This window comes from Hyperolius riggenbachi, chromosome 12, assembly GCF_040937935.1.
Source record: "Hyperolius riggenbachi isolate aHypRig1 chromosome 12, aHypRig1.pri, whole genome shotgun sequence".
NCBI lineage: Eukaryota > Metazoa > Chordata > Amphibia > Anura > Hyperoliidae > Hyperolius > Hyperolius riggenbachi.
Window position 1 is genome coordinate 156,091,323 of NC_090657.1, and position 24,247 is coordinate 156,115,569.

General features: G+C 45.2%; 1 protein-coding gene across 1 annotated transcript in view; it reads left to right on the forward strand.

Annotated features, from left to right (window-relative positions):
* Positions 1 to 23,986, forward strand: part of SLC13A3 (solute carrier family 13 member 3) — an 81,248-nt gene extending 57,262 nt beyond the window's left edge. Inside the window, exons 10-13 of the mRNA XM_068263875.1 lie at positions 14,258 to 14,370; positions 18,726 to 18,887; positions 21,175 to 21,312; positions 22,633 to 23,986. Coding sequence (XP_068119976.1) covers positions 14,258 to 14,370; positions 18,726 to 18,887; positions 21,175 to 21,312; positions 22,633 to 22,806 — 587 coding nt within the window. The 3' untranslated portion in view covers positions 22,807 to 23,986. The remainder of the gene's footprint in view (positions 1 to 14,257; positions 14,371 to 18,725; positions 18,888 to 21,174; positions 21,313 to 22,632) is intronic.
* Positions 23,987 to 24,247: the final 261 nt, after the last annotated feature.

A 24,247-nucleotide genomic window follows, 5' to 3' on the forward strand; every position in this document is an offset into this window, starting at 1 on the left:
AATAGTAAAAACTTAAAAAGTAGATTTAAAAATAAAATAAAACTGTGCAGTATCTAAAAAGACATTTTTAGGAGAAGGAGGATAGATGCAATGGTTTATCTCATCAATTAATTTTCACCTAGTGTTTCCTTTAAAGGACACCTGCACAAGTGAGAGGTATATGGAGGCTGACATCTTTATTTCCTGTTAAAGTGGATCTGAACTCAGGCCTCCTCACTGCTCTAAAAGACATACAACAGCATAATAACTTTTAAACTAAAAACATTTCTTTGTTACAGCTGATACAAATCCTAAAATAAATCTGCGCAGTTTCTAATTCCTGATTCATGGAAGCAGACATATTATTTACAGCCTGGACTTTCAAATGGGCTTATCTGCCATCTCTGCCATAGGCAGTCATGTGACACAGGGGAGGACCAAATTACAACTAGTGATTAGACACAGATGAGGGGGAAATTAAACAGGCTGAACTCTCTAAATACATCCAGGATGCATTCCTTTTTTTTTTTGTCTATCATAGAACCCGAATAGTGATGGCCAAATATCGCAATTTCCTGTTCGTGTGACATTGCCGCAAATGCTTACAAACATTTCCAACGTGTATCAGAACCCAGACTGGGGCATGGCGGAGGGGTCAAGGGCAAAATATTCCACAGAAATTAGCTATTTAACACACAGGGTTTTTTTCATGTGTAAATGCCAAAAATCCCATATAGTCTGTAGATTGTTCTGCTGCGGTTATCTGAGTGTACGCTAAACCCGCAGTGACACAAATGTCTGTGACACTGTATTTTTTTTAACCCTCTGGGCGATACAATTACATCGCCCAGGAGGGGGCGCAGCACTTTTTTTGAAATTTAAAAAAAAAATCATGTAGCTAGGATAGCGCTAGCTACATGATAGCCGCTGTGCAGCGGCATCCCCCCACCCCCTCCGATCGCCTTCGGCGATCAGCGCAAGCAGGAGATTCCGTTCAGAACGGGATATCCAGCTTGGCTTCCCCCGTCGCCACGGCGACGCTCGCGATTATGTCACCGATCCACCCCTCAGCGCTGCCTGGCACTAATTGGCCAGGCTGCGCATGGGGCCTGGGGGGCGGGTAGCAGCGGATCGGCGGCAAGCGGCGGCGATCAGATTGCACACACAGCTAGCAAAGTGCTAGCTGCGTGTAACAAAAAAAAATTATGCAAATCGGCCCACCAGGGCCTGAGAAATCCTCCAGCGTGACATACCCCGAGCTCAGCTCGGGATTATCACCCAGGAGGTTAATAAAGGAGACACTGACTAACTGACTGGTATCACGGACAGGAACGTACAGTAAGGTGACACTGGTGATGCTGTGTGGGGGTCAGTGACAATCAATCACTTATGTACACCTCCTCACCCTACACTGACTACAGTGAAAATGACTGCCGAGATTGTGCCTTTTATGGGGGCGGGGGGAGTGGCCCAGGTGGTGATCAGGTCGGATTTGCCGTCCTGTGCCACCTGACTTCAGAGTGCATCCGTTCCCCGGGATCTGTGTGCCCAGTGAGGAATTGTGTGGCCATCCCTAACCCTGAACAAGCATTCAGCAGATCAGGTGTTTATGACATTATTGTCAGATTTGACAAGGTTAGCTGCGTTCTTGTTTCTGGTGTGATTTAGACACTACTGCCGCCAAAGAGATCTGCAGGGCTGCCAGGTAACTGGTATTGCTTAACAGGAAATAAATATGGCAGCCTCCATATTCCTCTCTCTACAGTTGTCATTTAACCTATTCCGGACGGATGTATTTGGAATCTGTCCTGCTTGTGGCTGTGTGGCTCTGACAGGATGTAGATTTCAGCTATTCACCATCCTCGCTGTTAGCGTCGCTGCTCCATCGCTCGATCTCAGTGACAGCAGAGCCTCCACATTTCTGTCACAAGCTGATTTCATTGGCAGCTGTCCCTGTGAATACTGTCAGCCAATCACAGCATACACAGGGCTGAATAGGAAACAGGCTGCTCTGCTCCTTAAAATGGACCTGAACTCTTGCACAGGACAGAAGGGAAACATAGATAAATGCACCCCGTATGTATTTAGAGTGTTTACAGTGTCTAATTAACCCTCATCTGTGACTTATCACAAGTTGTAATTTCATCCCTCCCGTGTCACATAACTGACACAGCAGAGATGGCAGACAAGCTCATTTGAAAGCACAGGTTGTTAGCAACATGTCTGTTTCCACGAAAGCAGGAAGTAAACACACCCTGATTTATTGCAGGAATTGTATTAGCTGTAACAAAGTAATGTTTTCTTTAAAATGTATTATGCTGCTGTTTCTCTTTTAGAGCAGAGAGGAAGTTCTGAGTTCAGGTCCACTTTAATTGGCCAGAACTATCTGGTCCTGAAAGGGTTAAGGTAAAGAAAACAATTGCAGACTTCTTAGTAACACGGTCAAATAGATAATTTCCGACAGGTCCAATCCGATTTCCAATCTTTTTCTGATTGATTTTGTATAGAAGTGATTGGAAATCAGATCAGACTTGTTGGAAATCATTGATCCGATTGTCAATCTGATGGGAAATTGCATTATGTGTACCAGGCATTAAATAGAAGAAAGGATCTCTCATACGTTTTGCCCGCCCTCGAGCCTTCATCAGAACATAATGTGTCCCTGTGTTGTCATTCTTCATTATTTATACTCCAATACACTGGAGATAATTTAGTTTTCCTGTGCCCTCTAGTGGGGATATTCAACATAACACTGAAAATATTTGAGCAAATCAGTGGTGACTTTACGGTCAGAGAAGTGAATGACAATATAACTATTTTGTTCTTTAAAGGGAAGGTTCAGGGAGGGGATTAAAAAAATACAAATAAATTTCCACTTACCTGGGGCTTCCTCCAGCCCGTGGCAGGCAGGAGGTGCCCTCGCCGCCGCTCCGCAGGCAGTACAGCCCGGCGGACGTCCGATGACGTCAGCGCGCCGGCGTGGGACGCAGAAGTGCCAAAAAATGGAGCGCAAAAGAGCCCGACCTGGCAGCCGGCCTGGCCGGGTCGGGCACTGGAGACCACCGGGAGCCTGCGGAGCGGCGGCGAGGGCACCTCCTGCCTGCCACGGGCTGGAGGAAGCCCCAGGTAAGTGGAAATTTATTTTTATTTTTTTAATCCCCTCCCTGAACCTTCCCTTTAAGGTGCCCATACACTCGTCAGATTGGCAGCAGATAGATAAGAAATGCATCTGATGATCTATCTGATGCGTTTTTAGAACATTTTTTACCAGGATAGAATTCCAATAGATTTCAGTTTGAAATCTATTGAAATTCGATCTGATGGCATTTTTTTGCCATCAGATTTCCATTAAAGAGACTCCGTAACAAAAATTGCATCCTGTTTTTTATCATCCTACAAGTTCCAAAAGCTATTCTAATGTGTTCTTCTGGCTAACTGCAGCACTTTATACTATCACTGTCTCTGTAATAAATCAATGTATCTTTCCCCTGTCAGACTTGTCGGCCTGTGTCTGGAAGGCTGCCAAGTTCTTCAGTGTTGTGGTTCTGCTATGAACTCACCCTTCCAGGCCCCTCTCTGCACACTGCCTGTATGTTATTTAGATTAGAGCAGCTTCTCTCTTATCTTTTACAAGCTGGATAAATCGTCCTCTGAGCTGGCTGGGCTTTCACATACTGAGGAATTACAAACAAGGGCAAAGCTGTTTGCAGGAAGAAAAGAGCAGCCTGAAACTTCAGTGCATGGGGGAAAGAAACACACAAATAATCTTTTGAGATTCAAAAGGAATGCTGTATACAGCCTGCTTGTGTATGGATGTATTTTTCTATGTGTGGACATACTGTACATCAACCTACTTCCTGTTTTGGTGGCCATTTTGTTTGTTTACAAACAAACTTTTTAAAACTGTTTTTAACCACTTTTAATGCGGCGAGGAGCGGCGAAATTGTGTCAGAGGGTAATAGGAGATGTCCCCTAACGCACTGGTATGTTTACTTTTGAGCGATTTTAACAATACAGATTCTCTTTAAGGCCAATGCAAACTGATAAGCAATCTCATCAGATCGACCTAAATTTTCCACCCTGCCAGTTCGATGGAAATCCATCGAAATCCATCGAAATCGGCCATAGATCGGTCGATTGGCCAACCGATTTGCGATCGATCGGGATCGATCGGTCGGCCAGAAAATCGGCTGAGTGTATGGGCCCCTTTATACTGTGTATCAGCATAGATTTGAAACAAGCAACTACAGGGGTTGGAAACAAGCAACTACAAAATAATGGAAACACCTTGAAAATCAACAAAATATATTTTAATATGGTGTAAGCCCACCTTTTGTGGCAATTACAGCCTCAATTCTCCGAGTTATTGATTCATACAAATTGTGAATTGTTTCCAAAGGAATTTTAGCCCATTCTTCAGTTAAAACACCCTCCAGTTATTTTAGAGACAATAGCGGCGGAAATTGACTTCTTACTTGAATCTCTAATAACGACCATAAATGCTCAATAATGCTGAGGTCTGGGGATTGTGGTGGTGAGATGAGATGCTCAACTTCATTAGAATGTTCCTCGTGCCTTTATTTAACAATTCTAGCTGTATGGATTGGGGCATTATCATCTTGAAAGATAGCATTCCCCTCCGGAAACAGTTCTTGAACCATAGGATGAACTTGGTCGCCCAAAATTCTTAAACAGTCTCGGCTGTTAATTCTTCCATGAAGGGAAAACATTGGCCCGGCGGACTTCCAAGAAATAGCACCTAAGATCATCACAGAACAAGTTTTACGATTGGGAGAAGGCAGTCTGGATGAAATGCTTCTTTCGGGTGTCTCTAAACGTACACTCGGCCAGAGGTCGGAGATAAGGTAAACGATGATTCATCAGAGAAAATCACATTTTTCCACTGCTCGAGGGACCAATTCTGGTGGTTTCTACACCACTCTAAACACTTTCTAAAAACATTTCTCTTTGAGAGCAGAGGTTTTCTAATTGCAATTCATCTGTGGAATCCAGATTTGTTCAGCTCCAGACGAATAGTTTTTGTGGAAACAGGGTTCTGTAGGTGTTCATTCAGCTCTTGCAAGCTTTTCTAACAATTCAATTTACAGTCCGACGGTCTCTCTCAGACAACTTCGACTTTCGGCCACAACTGTGCTTTGCTGAGGAATTTTTTCCTTCTCTTTCAAAGGCAGTCATTACTTTTGAGACAGTACCTCTTTAAATGCCAAGCATTCGGGCAGTTTTTGTTACAGTAGCGCCTGCCATACGAGCACCAACAATTTGGCCTCTTTGAAAGTCTGAGAGATCTGCCATTTTTATAAACTACTTGTAGACCTAAGCCCGTTTAAAAACTGGCTCTAGGTCTGTGTTTAAACCCCGCCTAACTCCCCTCCCTTCCCTCTCATCCTCCCGTGACCGCCACCACCGCCGCACAGTCACCGCGCATGCGCGAGCAAGCCTGCCGTCCGGCCCCCTGCCTGTCCTGCTCCCATCCACTGGCTGTCCCAGCGGCACACAGGGACACACACACACGGACATGGGACGCAGAGACAAAGGGGTTTTATTATAGAGGATAACCAACTTTTGTTTGCATCCAGACATCGTTTCCCACTTATGGACCAGAGCAGTTTTGACAGTTTAGCTATGTCCTTATTTAATCAGAAATAACTTTTCCACCCTAGTGCCCACCACCCACCTCCTGCACCGATGACCGAGCACTCCTAGGATATGTAAGATCCATCCATAGGTTTTGATGTATTATTCGATATGCAGCACGTTTAGTTGATACACGGAAATGCACTTTGATACTGTCATTTTGGAAGGAATAAATGTTATTTGGACGGAAGGTGCACGCTCTAGTGATCTTTTTGATGCCTCAATTTGAACTGTTTCTTCTGAGCACACGTCCTGTGACAGCTAGTGCAGATGCTGCAGCTTGGTCTGAGAGTGTTGATGCCAGCGTGATACTGCCTGTTTAATCTGCCACAGCTCATAATAATGTTGGGATGTGTCACACCACCTTGCTTTGATCTTCTATCACAAACAGAAATAACTTTATCCCTAGTATTTATGACACAGAAATGAAATATATATTGTTTTTTTTCAAGACAAACTAGACTTTCATTGTATGCCATTTTTTCCCTCGAACAATTTTTGTTTTCTATGAATTTTAATGGGAAAACAAGGAAAAAATAGAAAAAACACATTATTTCTCAGATTTACCAATTCCAGTTTAAAAATAAAAAGTGCTATTGTAATTAAAGAAAAAACCAAAAAAACCCACAAATTTTGTTTGGCTATTCTTACCGCTTATCACAAAACTTAGATTATGTTCCTGTCCAGTGGCGGACACAGCCAGCAGTGGGCCCCTGTGCAAAATTGTAATTGTGGGCCCCCTACGACCTGTGGCGCGCGTAGCGCGCCGCAGCAAAATATGGGCGCGGCTACAACCTGCGGCACGCTAAGTGCGCAGCGGCAAAAAATAGTGGATAGAACCTGCGGCGCGTCAAAAAATGGGCGTGGCAATGACCAGATGAGGGCGGAGCTAACTGTAACTTAAAGCGAACCCGGGGTGAGGGTTTATTTCCTTTTAAACAATACTAGTTGCCTGGCGGCCCTGCTGATCTATTTGGCTGCAGTAATAAACTGAATTACACCAGCAACAAGCATGCAGTTAATCTTCTCAGTTCTGACAATATTGTCAGAAACCCCTGACCTGCTGCATGATTGTTCAGGGTCTATGGTTGAAAGAATAAGAGGCAGAGGACCAGCACGGCAGCCAGGCAACTGGTATTGCTTAAAAGGAGAGAAATATGGCAGCCTCAAGATTATTCTCACCTCAGGTTCCCTTGAAAAGTGCAACGCAAAGACAGTGGGCCCAAGTTTTGGTGACCCTTTCCCCAGAAAATTCACATAATTGTGCAGGTTTTCTCAAGAAAATACACATCATGTCAGCAGATATGCCCAGAAAATACGTGCAATCATGTGGGCAGATATGCCCAGAAAATACGTGCAATCATGTCGGCAGATATGCCCAGAAAATACGTGCAATCAAGTTGGCAGATATGCCCAGAAAATACGTGCAATCATGTCGGCAGATATGCCCAGAAAATACGTGCAATCATGTCGGCAGATATGCCCAGAAAATACGTGCAATCAAGTCGGCAGATATGCCCAGAAAATACGTGCAATCATGTCGGCAGATATGCCCAGAAAATACATGCAATCATGTCGGCAGATTTGCGCAGAAAATACATGCAATCATGTGGCAGACCTGCCCAGAACATACACCTGCTAATATAAATAAAAAAACAAAAACATTTACTCACCTGCAGCAGCAGACCTCCTGTCCCAGCCTCCATCCGGCGCGCAGCTCCCATGGGTGGTTGGGTGGATAGGTAGCCTGGTGGGTGGTTGAGTGGTGGGTGGGTAGGTAGCCTGGTGGGTGGGTTGGTAACTAGCCCGGTAGGTAGGTAGCCTGGTGGGTGGGTAGGTAGGTAGCCTGGTGGGTGGGTTGGTAGCCTGGTGGGTGAGTTGGTAACTAGCTCGGTAGGTAGCCGGGTAGGTGGTTAGGTAGGTAGCCTGGTGGGTGGGTAGGTAGCCTGGTGGGTGGGTAGGTAGGTAGCCTGGTGGGTGGGTAGGTAGCCTGGTGGGTGGGTTGGTAACTAGCCCGGTAGGTAGCCGGGTGGTTAGGTAGGTAGCCAGGTGGGTAGGTAAGTAGCCGGGTGGGTGGTTAGGTAGGTAGCCGGGGGTGGGTAGGTAGGTAGGTAGCCTGGTGGGTGGGTAGGTAGGTAGCCGGGTGGGTGGGTAGGTAGGTAGCCTGGTGGGTGGGTTGGTAGCCTGGTGGGTGAGTTGGTAACTAGCTCGGTAGGTAGCCGGGTAGGTGGTTAGGTAGGTAGCCTGGTGGGTGGGTAGGTAGCCTGGTGGGTGGGTGGGTAGGTAGGTAGCCGGGTGGGTAGGTAGCCTGGTGGGTGGGTTGGTAACTAGCCCGGTAGGTAGCCGGGTGGTTAGGTAGGTAGCCAGGTGGGTAGGTAAGTAGCCGGGTGGGTGGTTAGGTAGGTAGCCGGGGGTGGGTAGGTAGGTAGGTAGCCTGGTGGGTGGGTGGGTAGCCGGGTGGGTGGGTAGGTAGCCTGGTGGGTGGGTTGGTAACTAGCCTGGTAGGTAGCCGGGTGGGTGGTTAGGTAGGTAGCCGGGTGGGTAGGTAGGTAGCCGGGTGGGTGGTTAGGTAGGTAGCCGGGTGGGTAGGTAGGTAGGAAGCCTGGTGGGTGGGTAGCTGGGTGGGTGGGTAGGTAGCCTGGTTTTAGGTAGGTAGCCAGGTGGGTGGGTAGGTAGCCTGGTGGGTGGGTTGGTAACTAGCCCGGTAGGTAGCCGGGTGGGTGGGTAGGTAGGTAGCCGGGTGGGTAGGTAGCTTGGTGGGTGGGTAGGTAGCCGGGTGGGTGGGTGGGTAGGTAGCTGGGTGGGTGGTTAGGTAGTCGGGTGGGTGGTTAGGTAGGAAGCCTGGTGGGTGGGTAGGTAGCCGGGTGGGTAGGTAGGTAGGAAGCCTGGTGGGCGGTTAGGTAGTCGGGTGGGTAGGTAGGTAGGAAGCCTGGTGGGTGGGTAGGTAGCCGGGTGGGTAGGTGGTTAGGTAGCCGGGTGGGTAGGCAGGTAGCCCTTTGAGTAGCTATCCGGGTTAGGGGCCCGACTCCTATCCTCCCCTCCCTTCCTCACCTCGGGGGGCCCCCCTCCCGATATGCGCGGCGGGAGAGCGAGCGAGCGAGCGGCAAATGCAGGAAGTCTTCAGGGCTCTCCAGGCAGACGCTAGAGGCCCAGCCGCTTAGTCTCCAATATGTCTCCAACTTGGAGACCAAGCGGCTGAGCCCTCTAGCGGATTCCTGGAGACCCGGATTTGCCGCTCTTCCGCCGCGCATACCGGGAGGGGGGCCCCCGAGGTGAGGGAGGGAGGGAGGATAGGAGTCGGGGGCCCCCCGGGGGAAATAAATAATTAAAAAAAAATATAAAAAAAAAATACTTAATGGGCCCCTGAAGAAAACGGAACTTCAGGGGCCCTCGTGCGGCGGCACGGCCTGCACGGCCATATGTCCGCCACTGTTCCTGTCACAATTTATGGTGCAGATATTTGATTCTGAAATAATGCTACAGAGTGTATTTTTCACTATGAACTGAGAAAATTAAAAGTATTTGTTATGGTAAAAATCAATCTCATTAGATCAGGAAACATATATTCCTGTTCACCAATTAGTGCTGCATCAGATAGTGGCAGAAATGTGCACAGGAGCAAGCCCAATCCTGCCCAGCACTGCTTCTGCTACAAGACATACAGGATCTTCTCCAAAAATTAGCATATTGTGATAAAGTTCATTATTTTCTGTAATGTACTGATAAAAATTAGACTTTCATATATTTTAGATTCAAATACACACAACTGAAGTAGTTCAAGCCTTTTATTGTTTTAATATTGATGATTTTGGCATACAGCTCATGAAAACCCACATTTCCTATCTCAAAAAATTAGCATATTTCATCCGACCAATAAAAGAAAAGTGTTTTTAAAACAAAACAAGTCAACCTTCAAATAATTATGTTCAGTTATGCACTCAATACTTGGTCGGGAATCTTTTTGCAGAAATTACTGCTTCAATGCGGCGTGGCATGGAGGCAATCAGCCCGTGGCACTGCTCAGGTGTTATGGAGGCCCAGGATGCTTCGATAGCGGCCTTAAGCTCATCCAGAGTGTCTTAGGTTTAGGCACCAACAGGGGGGTCTTAGGTTTAGGCACCAACAGGGGGGGTCTTAGGGTTAGGCACCAACAGGGGGGTCTTAGGGTTAGGCACCAACAGGGGGGTCTTAGGGTTAGGCACCAACAGGGGGGTCTTAGGGTTAGGCACCAACAGGGGGGTCTTAGGGTTAGGCACCAACAGGGGGGTCTTAGGGTTAGGCACCAACAGGGGGGTCTTAGGGTTAGGCACCAACAGGGGGGTTTTAGGGTTAGGCACCAACAGGGGGGTCTTAGGGTTAGGCACCAACAGGGGGGTCTAGGGGTTAGGGATAGGTACAGGGAGGGTTCTGTGTGAGAGTAGGGTTAGGTATAGCTTTAGTAAAATTCTTATTAATGTTTTATAAAACGTTATTATAAATTTCAATTTTTAAACAGGGAAGATTAACGTTTTTAAAATTGCCGATTTTATGCACATTATTTAATGATTTATAACTTTATAAAACATTATTTTTAAACGAAATATAACACAATTTTTTTTAAACGTTATTCGTGATTATCTTTTAAAACCCTGCGCCCTTTTTTCCCGGCGCCCTTTTTTAACGTACGCCTCCATAACACCTGAGCAGTGCCACAGGCTGATTGCCTCCATGCCACGCCGCATTGAAGCATTCATTTCTGCAAAAGGATTCCCAACCAAGTATTGAGTGCATAACTGAACATAATTATTTGAAGGTTGACTTTTTTTTGTTTTAAAAACACTTTTCTTTTATTGGTCGGATGAAATATGCTAATTTTTTGAAAATTTGGGTTTTAATGAACTGTATGCCAAAATCATCAATATTAAAACAATAAAAGGCTTGAACTACTTCAGTTGTGTGTATTTGAATCTAAAATATATGACAGTCTAATGTTTATCAGTACATTACAGAAAATGATGAACTTTATCACAATATGCTAATTTTTTGAGAAGATCCTGTATATCCATTGACTCCTGGCTTTGAAGTCACAGAGGACGTAGATATACTGTAGTGGTGGATAAAGTGGTTACCGTAAATATCTGTAAAAAAACAAAACAATTACTTTAATTAAACATATCAAATAACAAAAATAATAAACAAAAAAAATTTAACATATGGCAAGTTTTGATTGCTTAGGGCCCTTTCACACCAGAGGGCTTTTTCGGCGTTTTAACGCCACGGCCGAAGTTGGCGTTTTCCTAGGTAAGGGCCCTTTCACACCAGAGGGCTTTTTCGGCGTTTTAACGCCACGGCCGAAGTTGGCGTTTTCCTAGGTAAAAGAAAGTCCATAGACTTTCATTTTACCATTCACACTAAACGCCGCGTTTTGGAGCGTTGCGTTTCAACGCTCCCAGGCGCTTTTTCTGGGCCTACCGCGGCGTTTCTCATTACAATTGATTGTAATGTGTAGGCGTTAAAACGCCTTGAAAACGCCTTGAAAACGCCTGCAGCCAAAACGCAGCGTTTTAGCCTTTCACCGCTGCCTGTAGTGTGAAAGAGCCCTTAAAACATGTTCAAAGATTATGATGCCAAAATGTTAGGTGTTTCCATTATTTTGTCCAACCTCTATATCTCTGAAGATTAAATGAATTATGTTTATAAATGATCCATATATTAGAAAATAATAATGTCTATATTTATAAACAGTGATCTATGGACACAAAATATATATTATATTCTATTATATATCAAATTACCCAGAGCACATGGCATACAATAAAACAACAATTCAAAAGTGTCATTCATAGGAGTACTTTTAAATTCAGATCTTTTGACACAATGGGGTCTTTGTATTCAATGTGTATATCCAATAGCTTCCCTTTCTACAAACCTGGATCTAAACGATACCTCCCTGTTACCATTAGACTTTGTGGGTCTGAATTATATTATTTATAGTTGTACGAATAAAGTGCAATGAAATGGGGCATTTCTGTCCCTCTTCCTTGTATGATTGTATCAAAAATTCTCCTAGTACTCACATCAGAAAACGTACCAGTAACATCCACACATAGTTACAGTTATTTGGGTTGAAAAAAGACATACGTCCATTGAGTTCAATCAGAAAATTAAGTACAACACCAGCCTGCTCCCTCACATATCCCTGTTGATCCAGAGGAAGGCGAAAAACCCTTACAAGGCATGGTCCAATTAGCCCCAAAAGGGAAAAATTCCTTCCCGCCTCCAGATGGCAATCAGATAAAATCCCTGGATCAACATCATTAGGCATTACCTAGTAATGTCTTTCATCGCAAGGAAAGCATCTAAGCCCCCTTTAAATGGAGGTATAGAATTTGCCATACCTGCTTCCTGTGGCAATGCATTCCACATCTTAATCACTCTAACTGTAAAGAACCCTTTCCTAAATGAATGGCTAAAATGTTTTTCCGCCATGCGCAGATCATGTCCAAAAAGCTTTATATATTGCCCTCTGATGTATTTTTACATGTTAATTACATCTCCTCTAAGGCGTCTATTCTCCAGGCAAAATAAACCCAGTTTATCTAACCTTTCTTTGTTGCCCGTCTCTGCACCTGCTCTAAAACTGCAATATCTTTCCTGTAAAGTGGTGCCCAGAATTGAATTCCATATTCCAGATGTGGCCTTACTAGAGAGTTAAACAGGGCCAATATTATGCTAGCATCTTGATTTTTAATTTCCATTTTAATGCATCCCAAAATTGTATTAGCTTTAGCTGCCTCGGCTTGGCATTGAGTAGGATTATTTAACTTGTTGTCGATGAGTACTCCTAAGTCCTTTTCCAAGTTTGATGTCCCCATCTATATCCAGTTTATTTTGTATGGTGCTAGAACATTGGTATGACCAAAATGCATGACTTTACATTTTTCAACGTTGCATTTCATCTGCCATGTATGTGCCCATATAGCCATCCTATCCAGATCCTGTTGCAATATGACACTATCTTCCTGAGAGTTGATGATTCTGCTCAATTTTGTATCATCTGCAAAAATAGCTTTCTACTGCATCTACTAGATCATTAATAAATAAATTGAAGAGCACTGGACCCAGTACAGACCCCTGTGGGACCCCACTGCTAACAGTCTCCCATTTTGAATATGATTCATTGACCACAACTCTCTGTTTTCTGTCCATTAGCCAGTTCCCTATCCATGAACACAGATTCTTCCCCAGTCCTTGCATCCTCAACTTTTGCACCAAACTTTTGTGGGGAACAGTGTCAAAGTCCTTTGCAAGGTCCAAGTATATCACATCTACAGCATTCCCAATATCCATATTAGCATTCACTACCTCATAAAAGCTGAGCATGTTAGTCAAACAGGACCTGTCTTTAGTAAAAGATGTTTTCTTAGTTGGTTTATACTCGGCTTGTACTAGTAAAGCTGACAGATTCTTATCGTGTCTCGCTGTCAGACTATTTCAGCAATTTTCTTCTCTCGACAGTATATGCTTATATTTGTCCAGAATAATTTTACATTATACCAATTTGTACCTGGGAATGGGTCATACCTGGCTATGTTAGTCTATCCATGGTTAGGGTTAGTGCTTATGGTTAGTGTTTATGGTGAGGGGTTATGGTTGGGGGTTATGGTTAGTGCTTAGGGTCAGGGGTTATGGTTAGGGGTTATGGTTGTTGGTTAGGGTCAGGGGTCATGGCTAGTGGCTAGGGGTTATGGTTAGGGATTATGGTTAGTGCTTAGGGTCAAGGGTTATGGTTATAGTTAGTGTCAGTGGTTATGGTTAGGGTCAGAGGTTATGGTTAGTGGTTAGGGTCAGGGGTTATGGTTAGTGGTTAGGGTCAGGGGGTTATGGTTAGGGTAAGGGGCTAGGGTTGTGATTAATCACTGTAGTATAATTATGTAAGGCTGATATATTAAGGGTTTATGGAACTAATTCACAGCTCCATTGCAATGATTCCATGAGGAAAATAGAACCTCACTGTATAAAACAGACATATTCGCTTGAATATTGAATTATGCACATACATTGCAGTTGAGCTGCATATACTCTTTCTCTATATACTCTTTCTCTCTCTAACCAGCTGTTCCAGAAATCCGGCCAATCACAGCCTTTGGGGCGGGCTCTTTAAAAGACACCCTGCTACAGAAAAAGGTTTCAGATAAAATGGCAAACTAAATACACAGCTGTAGGGAGGACCTGAGCTTCATCTTCTGTACAAAAGGAAACCGCTTCTTTCTTTATGGCCATATCCTGTTTACATTGAATCAGGCAGCTGGTAGGTTTAGAGATTTCTGAGACGGTTTCCTGTTCAGTGCATAAGGCTGCCATGGATACATACCGTCAGCAGTCACTGAATAGGCTCAATCCCTTCCTGCCACACTGACAGGATCATGATTTTCTGGAATGTTTTGCATTCACACAACTACAGAAATGAGAACGTGGTGGATTTCTGTACACTGAACATTGGACCGTTGCTATAGTGGCAAGGAAGTGTAAACTGGGTCATTTGACACCCCTGATTACTGGCCGCATTCAGTAAAGAAATAACTTGCTTATTATTCTTGTACTTTATTTACATTTTATCCATTTTATCATGTGTGTGGTTTAGCTCCAAATACAGAGAACAAGCCGCTGCTGTCCTGGAAGAAAGCTCAGGAAACGGTTCCCTGGAATATCATCTTACTGCTGGGAGGAGGATTCGCCATGGCCAAAGGCTGTGAGGTGAGAGGATGCTCATGTGTCTGTATCCTACTCTGCAGCACAAGGAGTGAGACTCTGCAGAATATCTGTATATATCTTGTGACTCATGTGTCTGTATCCTACTCTGCAGCACAAGGAGTGAGACTCTGCAGAATATCTGTATATATCCTGTGACTCATGTGTCTGTATCCTACTCTGCAGCACAAGGAGTGAGACTCTGCAGAATATCTGTATATATCCTGTGACTCATGTGTCTGTATCCTACTCTGCAGCACAAGGAGTGAGACTCTGCAGAATATCTGTATATATCCTGTGACTCATGTGTCTGTATCCTACTCTGCATCACAAGGAGTCACACTCTGCAGAATATCTGTATATATCCTGTGACTCATGTGTCTGTATCCTACTCTGCAGCACAAGGAGTGAGACTCTGCAGAATATCTGTATATATCCTGTGACTCATGTGTCTGTATCCTACTCTGCAGCACAAGGAGTGAGACTCTGCAGAATATCTGTATATATCCTGTGACTCATGTGTCTGTATCCTACTCTGCAGTACAAGGAGTGAGACTCAGCAGAATATCTGTATATATCCTGTGACTCATGTGTCTGTATCCTACTCTGCAGCACAAGGAGTGAGACTCTGCAGAATATCTGTATATATCCTGTGACTCATGTGTCTGTATCCTACTCTGCAGCACAAGGAGTGAGACTCTGCAGAATATCTGTATATATCCTGTGACTCATGTGTCTGTATCCTACTCTGCAGCACAAGGAGTGAGACTCTGCAGAATATCTGTATATATCCTGTGACTCATGCGTCTATATCCTACTCTGCAGCACAAGGAGTGAGACTCTGCAGAATATCTGTATATATCCTGTGACTCATGTGCCTGTATCCTACTCTGCAGCACAAGGAGTGAGACTCTGCAGAATATCTGTATATATTCTATGACTCGTGTCTGTGTCCTACTCTGCAGCACAATGAGTGAGACTCAGCAGAACATCTACACCAGGTTGACTGGTAGATGACCCTGCTCTGATGTAACTCTGTCCAATGGCTGCCTATCACTCCTCATCCATCTCTCCTCTCGCTCCTCTAATGCTGCTCCCCTCTGTCACTCCTCCACTGACTCCCTATCACACCTCATCCACCTCTCCTCTAATGCTGCTCCTCTGTCACTCCTCCACTAACTGCCTATCACACCTCATCCACCTCTCCTCTAATGCTGCTCCTCTGTCACTCCTCCACTAACTGCCTATCACACCTCATCCACCTCTTCTCTAATGCTGCTTCTCTCTGTCACTCCTCCACTGACTCCCTATCACTCCTCATCCACCTCTCCTCTAATGCTGCTCCTCTGTCACTCCTCCACTAACTGCCTATCACACCTCATCCACCTCTTCTCTAATGCTGCTCCTCTCTCACTCCTCCACTGACTCCCTATCACACCTCATCCACCTCTCCTCTAATGTTGCTCCTCTGTCACTCCTCCACTAACTGCCTATCACACCTCATCCACCTCTTCTCTAATGCTGCTCCTCTCTGTCACTCCTCCACTGACTCCCTATCACACCTCATCCACCTCTCCTCTAATGCTGCTCCTCTCTCACTCATCCACTGACTTCCTATCACACCTCATCCACCTTTTCTAATGCTGCTCCTCTCTGTCACTCCTCCACCGACTGCCTATCACACCTCATCCACCTCTTCTTTAATGCTGCTCCTCTCTGTCATTCCTCCACTGACTGCCTATCACACCTCATCTACCTCTTCTCTAATGCTGCTCCTCTTTGTCACTCCTCCACTGACTGCCTATCACACCTCATCCACCTCTTCTCTAATGCTGCTCCTCTCATAGGCAAAGGCAGGGGGGATTACAGCTGCCCAGAATCCCCCCTCAGACCAGGGCCGGTGCAGTGTCTGGGGAAAGGCACAAGTTGAGACACCAGAATATATGCAGGTACCCTGCAGCTCACAGCACTTTCTTTCCCTGCTACAGTTGACTTTGGATGTAGCAGCAGTGTGTGTACAGAGCATGGAGCAGCAGTGTGTGTACAGAGCATGGAGCAGCAGTGTGTGTACAGAGCATGGAGCAGCAGTGTGTGTACAGAGCATGGAGCAGCAGTGTGTGTACAGAGCATGGAGCAGCAGTGTGTGTACAGAGCATGGAGCAGCAGTGTGTGTACAGAGCATGGAGCAGCAGTGTGTGTACAGAGCATGGAGCAGCAGTGTGTGTACAGAGCATGGAGCAGCAGTGTGTGTACAGAGCATGGAGCAGCAGTGTGTGTACAGAGCATGGAGCAGCAGTGTGTGTACAGAGCATGGAGCAGTAGTGTGTGTACAGAGCATGGAGCAGCAGTGTGTGTACAGAGCATGGAGCAGCAGTGTGTGTACAGAGCATGGAGCAGCAGCGTGTGTACAGAGCATGGAGCAGCAGCGTGTGTACAGAGAATGGAGCAACTCTAGGGAACTTAACAGAGTCAGGTATGAGCACAGCCCTGTGCCCTGCTGTATAAATGCTTCACTTTCCCCTTCATTAGCAATGTCGGCAGTCCTCATTATTATCTGTATCCAAACTGCTCCCGATCAATCCCGTTGTCAATCAGTTGCAGATCGGATATGTCAAAAATAATCATCAGATCCTGTCATTCGGACGGGAAATTGCATTATGTGTACCCAGCATGATGTCCTAACATATTATTATACTGTATTGTGCGTGGCTGAGGGAGACCTTTCAGGAACCTCCCCCCCCCCTTGAAAATCCTGCGTTTGCCCCGCCTCTTTGTCACTCCTCCACTGACTGCCTGTCGCTCCTCATCCACCTCTTCTCTAATGCTGCTCCTCTGTCACTCCTCCACTGACTGCCTATCACACCTCATCCACCTCTCCTCTAATGCTGCTCCTCTGTCACTCCTCCACTGAAAGCCTGTCACTCCTCATCCACCTCTCCTCTAATGCTGCTCCTCTCTTTCACTCCTCCACTGACCGTCTGTCACTCCTCATCCACCTCTTCTCTAATGTTGCTCCTCTGTCACTCCTCCACTGACTGCCTATCACACCTCATCCACCTCTTCTCTAATGCTGCTCCTCTGTCACTCCTCCACTGACTGCCTATCACACCTCATCCACCTCTCCTCTAATGCTGCTCCTCTCTGTCACTCCTCCACTGACTGCCTGTCACTCCTCATCCACCTCTTCTCTAATGCTGGTCCTTTGTAACTCCGCCACTGACTGCCTATCACACCTCATCCACCTCTCCTCTAATGCTGCTCCTTTTTGTCACTCCTCCACTGACTGCCTATCACACCTCATCCACCTCTCCTCTAATGCTGCTCCTCTCTGTCACTCCTCCACTGACTGCCTGTCACTCCTCATCCACATCTTCTGCAATGCTGCTCCTCTCTGTCACTCCTCCACTGACTGCCTGTCACTCCTCATCCACCTCTTCTCTAATGCTGCTCCTCTGTCACTCCTCCACTGCCTGCCTGTCACACAAGGGATACAATACAAGATCGTACTCCTCACATACAAGGCATTGTACAGTCTTACTAGTGTTGACCATCATGAGCAATTTTGATTTTTTGATATTTTGCATTATTTTCACAAGTATGATATAGATCATTGTGGTGATTTGGGGGTTATCCAGATTTCCTGTGATTTCGCATAATTTTCACATAAATTCATTGTCTATTGGCATGAAAAAGATATATTTTTGTAAAATTACCTGTCGTCGTGACATTATGAATCTTTATTCTGATTACTTGCAAAATTAATTATGCAATAATCTGAAATGTGTGTAAGAATTGGTAATTGTGAATTTTGCTGTGAAGTTACTACTATATGGAATTTGTGTCTCACCCCTCTTTTTCTCTCATTACCGCCCTGCATGTGATCTCTGCTCTATTAACAACATTCTTACCTTCTCATTCTCACATGAAAGGTTTCTCTCGAATCTGCCTACTCCTCTGGAACTCCCTTCCACAATGTGTGGACCACTCACCCACACTGACTATCTCTAGCCTAGAGGAAACCTATAATTTCACCTCTTCAGGCAAGCATATAATCCCACCCGGTCCCCAATCCCTCCTTGTGCACAGCGGCCCCTACCTGATGTTCCTCCCCTTACACTGTAAGCCTGATTGGACAGGGCTCTCTCCCCTTATGTGTTATTACAGCTGTGTTACCTGTTACATGTTACCCTCATCATGTATGATGCATGGCTGGTGTGTCCAATTGTTGCTTGTCTCAGCCCCATGCCTCGTCTGTACTGTGTATTCTCTATTGTACATCACCACAGAAGGTGCTGGCACTATATAAGTAATAATACTATTGAGGCTGTATGTGATGAATGTATCCTGTCCGTTCCTTCCAGGAGTCTGGTCTGTCTGTGTGGATTGGAGGACGTTTACAACCCCTGGAAGGTTTGTCGCCGGCACTGGCTGTCCTCCTCATTACCATACTTATCGCTTCCTTCACGGAGTTTGCCAGTAACACGGCCACCATTATCGTCTTCCTCCCGGTGCTGTCTGAGCTGGTAGGTGTGGTTTGATTGGTGGGATATAGAAGGGGAGCGCTAGGAATGGGAACTCAGCAGGTTCCGGGAGGGTATACGCTCATATTGGGCATTCTTGTTCTGCTCTTGGTCGGAATTGTTAGATGGAAAGCTTGCACTGCTGTCACCTAGGGTCCGCACTAGGGTAATTAGTTGTCAGATGAGTCTGCTTTGCATGGCAGTTGGCTTGCATCCAATTCCTCCTTAGATCCCCCTTGGCTAATTATGTCCTGGTGACTCTGATTTGCATCTTCTCACTGATTGGCTGCTTCCTGTCTCTTCCTGTCTGGGCTCCACGCTCGTATAATGTTACTTTCTGTTGACTAGCAGCTTGATTTTTGCTACTCTGGATTGCTGCCTGGACCAAGCCTTGCCGGGAATAGGATCATTTCTTGCTCACTCATGATTATGGTTGGATTGATCTTATGTGTATGACCCCTGGCTAGTTATCTGATGTTGCGTTTGCTTGATCCATGGCATTTTGTTATTAACAAATCCAAAATGGGGTCATTTTTGGCGATAATCAGAGGTCTTGGTCCTTCTGCACCGCTATAAATGAAATATGGTGTCAAAATTCTGCTTTGGATTTTTAGTCCATAAAAATGCACAATGCCCTCAGTTGATTCTGAGCCCCCCAGTTCTCTAACAATGTGGCTGAGGCGTATTTGGTACCTGTTTTAGGATGTATTTCCTAGTTTTCCCCAGAATTTTTTTCCAGCCGGGTGGCATGGAAAGTAGCCTGGTGGGGCGAGATGAGGGAATGCAGGGATGGTGCTTTTCTGCACAACTCTGCTTCCAGCTGAGGAGGTGGTGAGCTGATGACAGCCAGGTGCTCACCAAAACTAGCAGGGAGGAGCATCTGGCTAAAAGAGCCTGGGGAGAACACTGTATTTTGTGGACTGCAAAAAGAATGTGGGCATTATGTGCTTTCAAAAAAGCCGGTGTGAAAAAAAATTGGTAAATGTTATCTAATTCTACCTACCAAAAAAAGGCTGTGGGCTGAAACCCTAAATATCCTTTGTTGAATATGTTGGGGGGTCTAGTTTTCTAGATGGAGTCATTTGAGGGTAGGGTTGAGCCGAAATTTTCAAAATTTCGCGTTACATAATTACGCATGCGAAATTTGCTATTACGATGCGAAATTATGGTAGCGTAATTGCCATTAAAATCGTAATTGAAAATACCGTAAGCGTAATTTTAACGCGTAATTTCGCGTTTCGTTCATAACGTAATTTCGCGTTAAACCATAACGTAATTTCGCGTTAAACCATACCGTAATTTCGCATTTCTTCGTAATTTCGCAAATTTCTTAATTGCTTGTTAGCTATAAAAAATTACTTGTTCGCATTAGCCAATCAGAAGCGAATCAGCGGTAGTCAGACGAACGCTAAAAATTTTTCGCATATAAACGCTTTTTCGCGTTGAATAATGTAAAAACTAAGCATGCGCAGTTCAAGGGTGTAAACTATGCTTACAAACGTTTGCATGCAAGGTAAACGTAATTTCGCGATACCCACCGTAACGCGAAATTGCGAAAATTAACACTTACAGTAATATGAACTATCGCAAAATTACGTTATGTAACTACGCTTACAAACGGTTGCATGCAAGGCAAACGTAATTTCGCGATACCCACTGTAATGCGAAAATTACGCGAAAATTACGCTTACGCGGAATCTCATGAAATCCTTCTTCATTACGATTATGTACTTACGGCCATAATCGTAATTACACTAATTACGTGAAATTTCACGAAATCGTAATTAAGTCATTACGCTCATCTCTATTTGAGGGGCTATTAAATGGCCTTGTACCCTTTACCCTGCTATAAATAAAGTATAGTGCAAGAAAAAAAAAAAAAACTTCCTTTACATTTTTAGTCTTCTTAAACCCAAATATATACAATTTTTCCCGTGACATCCAATAATACCAAACTGGAAATAAATATACACATTTGATGTCTCTGCACTCAAGAGACATTAAAAAAAAAGTTGTTGTTTTTTTTTTTTTTTTTGTGGCATTAAATGTTTAACACTAGAAAAAAGCCCTGTCCACCCTCAAAAAAACACTATCAGATTGTCTGTCAAAGTACAACCGAACCATAAGCTGTGAAAGTACAACGCTTACAAAGGCAAACAATATTCTGGTACTGAGAGCTGCTTTCACTGATGGAAGCAACGCTGCTAACTAGAGATATAAATGGAATTCTTCCTTTAAGAATGTTTATGCCTGGCTGCATCTGACACTATGGGATAATCTCTCCTTACAGGCCATCCGTCTTAAAGTGAACCCGCTCTATTTAATGATCCCGGGCACCGTGGGCTGCTCCTATGCCTTCATGTTACCAGTGTCCACGCCTCCTAACTCTATTGCGTTCTCTACAGGCCACTTAATGGTGAAAGACATGGTAAGTGCAGCATTGCTGTCTATTGGAATGTGTTTCATTTATTACATGTCATCCCATCCTTAGACACTAACATGGGCATCGCTAGGGGGTTAAATACAGGGCACCGCCCCGGATCTGTTACCATGGTGCCCCGAACGAACATGTTTATTCGGGCTGATCATGGCAGTGCCTCGAACTGCAGGCAGGCATGGCTAATGCACTGGGCACTACCTTCCAGCCACTAGGGGGAGCAGTTCTTTTCTCTGCAAAGGGAGGAGGACACAGGAACTGCTGGGACCATGCATTTCTCCCAGCATCACATGGGGCAGGCAGCCGACCAGTTTCACCCTGTATCCTGGCCATATCTCACAGCCACTGAAAAGGAGGCAAAACAGTCTGCCTCAGCATAGAACTATCTCCCCTCCCAGCTCAAAATCAGATATAGCCAGGTAGGTATTGCAGTGTGGTGAGGGGAAAGGGGAGAGTTGTCCTGGAGTGAGAAGCTGTTTAGGGCTTTATCGATCTCTTTTCATACCTCATCCCACCTCCATCCCTCTCTCCTTACCCTATCATTCCCTTTCTTCTCATCCCTAATTTCCCTTTCTTTCCGTCTCATCCCTCATTCCCCCCTCCCCCAGCCCTCTCTCTCTCCTAATTATCCCTCATTCCCTCCCCACTGTCCGCTCAGTCCTGCTTATCCCTCATTCCCTCCCCACTGTCCACTCTCTCCTCATCCCTCATCCCAGCCCTCTCTCTCCTGATTATCCCTCATTCCCTCCCCCAGCCCTCTCTCTCTCCTCATCCCTCATCCCAGCCCACTCTCTCCTGATTATCCCTCATTCCCTCCCCCAGCCCTCTCTCACCTGCTTATCCCTCATTCCCTCCCCCAGCCCTCTCTCTCCTGATTATCCCTCATTCCCTCCCCCAGCCCTCTCTCTCCTGCTTATCCCTCATTCTCTCCCCACTGTCCGCTCTCTCCTGATTATCCCTCATTCCCTCTCCACAGTCCGCTCTCTTCTGCTTATCCCTCATTCCCTCCCCACAGTCTGTTCTTTCTTCCTTATCCCTCATACCCTCCCCACAGTCCGCTCTCTCCTGCTTATCCCTCATTCCCTCTCGACAGTAGGGATGCTCATTCTGATTTCGCGGAATTGAAATTTCCGAATTTCCGATCGAAAATCTGATAATTTTTTGATAATTTAAAAAAAAAATGTGGGCCCCCCCCCTGAGCCTCTTTAACACCTTGTCCCCATGCAGGCTGGGTAGCCTGGTAGGTAGCCGTGTAGACTATGGTTGTGTGTCTGTACTGCTGACTTTACTCTTTCTTGCTTTTCTTCTCAGGCAAAGACCGGACTGCTGATGAATTTGATGGGTGTCCTGCTGCTCAGTCTGGCCATGAACACTTGGGCCTCCAGCATATTTGGACTCGGCACCTTTCCTGATTGGGTAGATCTCCACTTACACAATGCTACAGCTCTAGCCTCAGCCCTGCACAACGTGACCGCTGGTGGCTGATGTGCTGGCATTGGTTGTGGTCACACAAGCCTGGCCTCCACTATACACAACGTGACCACTGGGGGCTGATATGCTCACATCGGTGTGGTCACACAAGCAGACATTATGAGGACATACACTACGGTGACCACAGAGCAACTGCCAAAGACAGTCTTTCTTTATTAGAATTGTAATTATTTCTAATTGTTACACAATTGTGTCTGTTGTAAAGTATCAATTCATTCCGAATTGTGTAGACTTGTTAGGTAATTTATGAATAAGTCAATGGCGTCAATGTGTGCAGCTACATAGAGCTCCACTGGTGCCTTCTCCCCACCATTAATGCCGGACTGTGTAGCCAATATTTCATCAAGAGGAACGGTTGGAGATGAAGACTTCTAATAATCATGAACAATCTCTGTGTGAACCAAGCCTTGGTGGTCAGGAATGTCTTGTACTATCTGTACTCTCTGCAATTTGTGTATGTATCTTATCTCCTGCCTGAGCATAAACTATTGGGGGGCTGTGAAATCCCAGCATTATAAGACTTCCCCTTGTGTTCAGCCACTGAGCTCAGCCCAGAGAACAGACATACTCCGGAGTTACGGTAGCCAGAGAACACACATACTCCGGAGTTACGGTAGCCAGAGAACAGACATACTCCGGAGTTACAGTAGCCAGAGAACAGACATACTCCAGAGTTACGGTAGCCAGAGAGCAGAAATACTCCGGGGTCTACAGCACGCCATGAAAAATGACACCTATAAGGACACCGTATTACAGTGAGAACAGACATACACCGGGGTCTACAGTGCACCACGAAAAATGATGCCAATAAGGACACAATATTACCGTGACTGGAAAAGGACTTTGTGATGAGTGGGGATGGCTAGAAGTGAAGAATCCACCAAAACTCAAAATCTTGCATAGAATCACAAATAAATTCAGAGTATGATGGATTTGGAGATTGCATTGCAAAATGGCAATATTGTAATTTATTGCGCATCTATTTTTGCACAAGCCATAAAGTTAAATATGGTTAGTGCAAATCCGCAAAAATACGTTCCCAGTTGGCTGTAATTTTGCTCTGAACTTCCGCATTTTCACATAGAACTTTCTTGTTCATGTACCTCCCTTAATCACACATTTGTGCATTGCAGGATCTAAAACCTTTTTCTTTTTGTACAAGCTGCTATTAAAGACCGACAATCCTTTCTATATTCTGTCATTTTATGGTTAGCCATGGTTGAACATCGCAAAATAACGTTCCATGATCATTCATGAATTTTACTGCAAAAACTTGCGAACCACATGTTTGCGCCAAGCCCTATTGACTTCTAAAACCTTTATGGCATCTCTGCAGCCACAATTTCTCAAAAAAAAGTGTACAAGATGTCCACAAACCCAAACAGTGGCATGGTAGAGGGGGATCAATGGCAAAACATTCACCCAAATCTGTCTT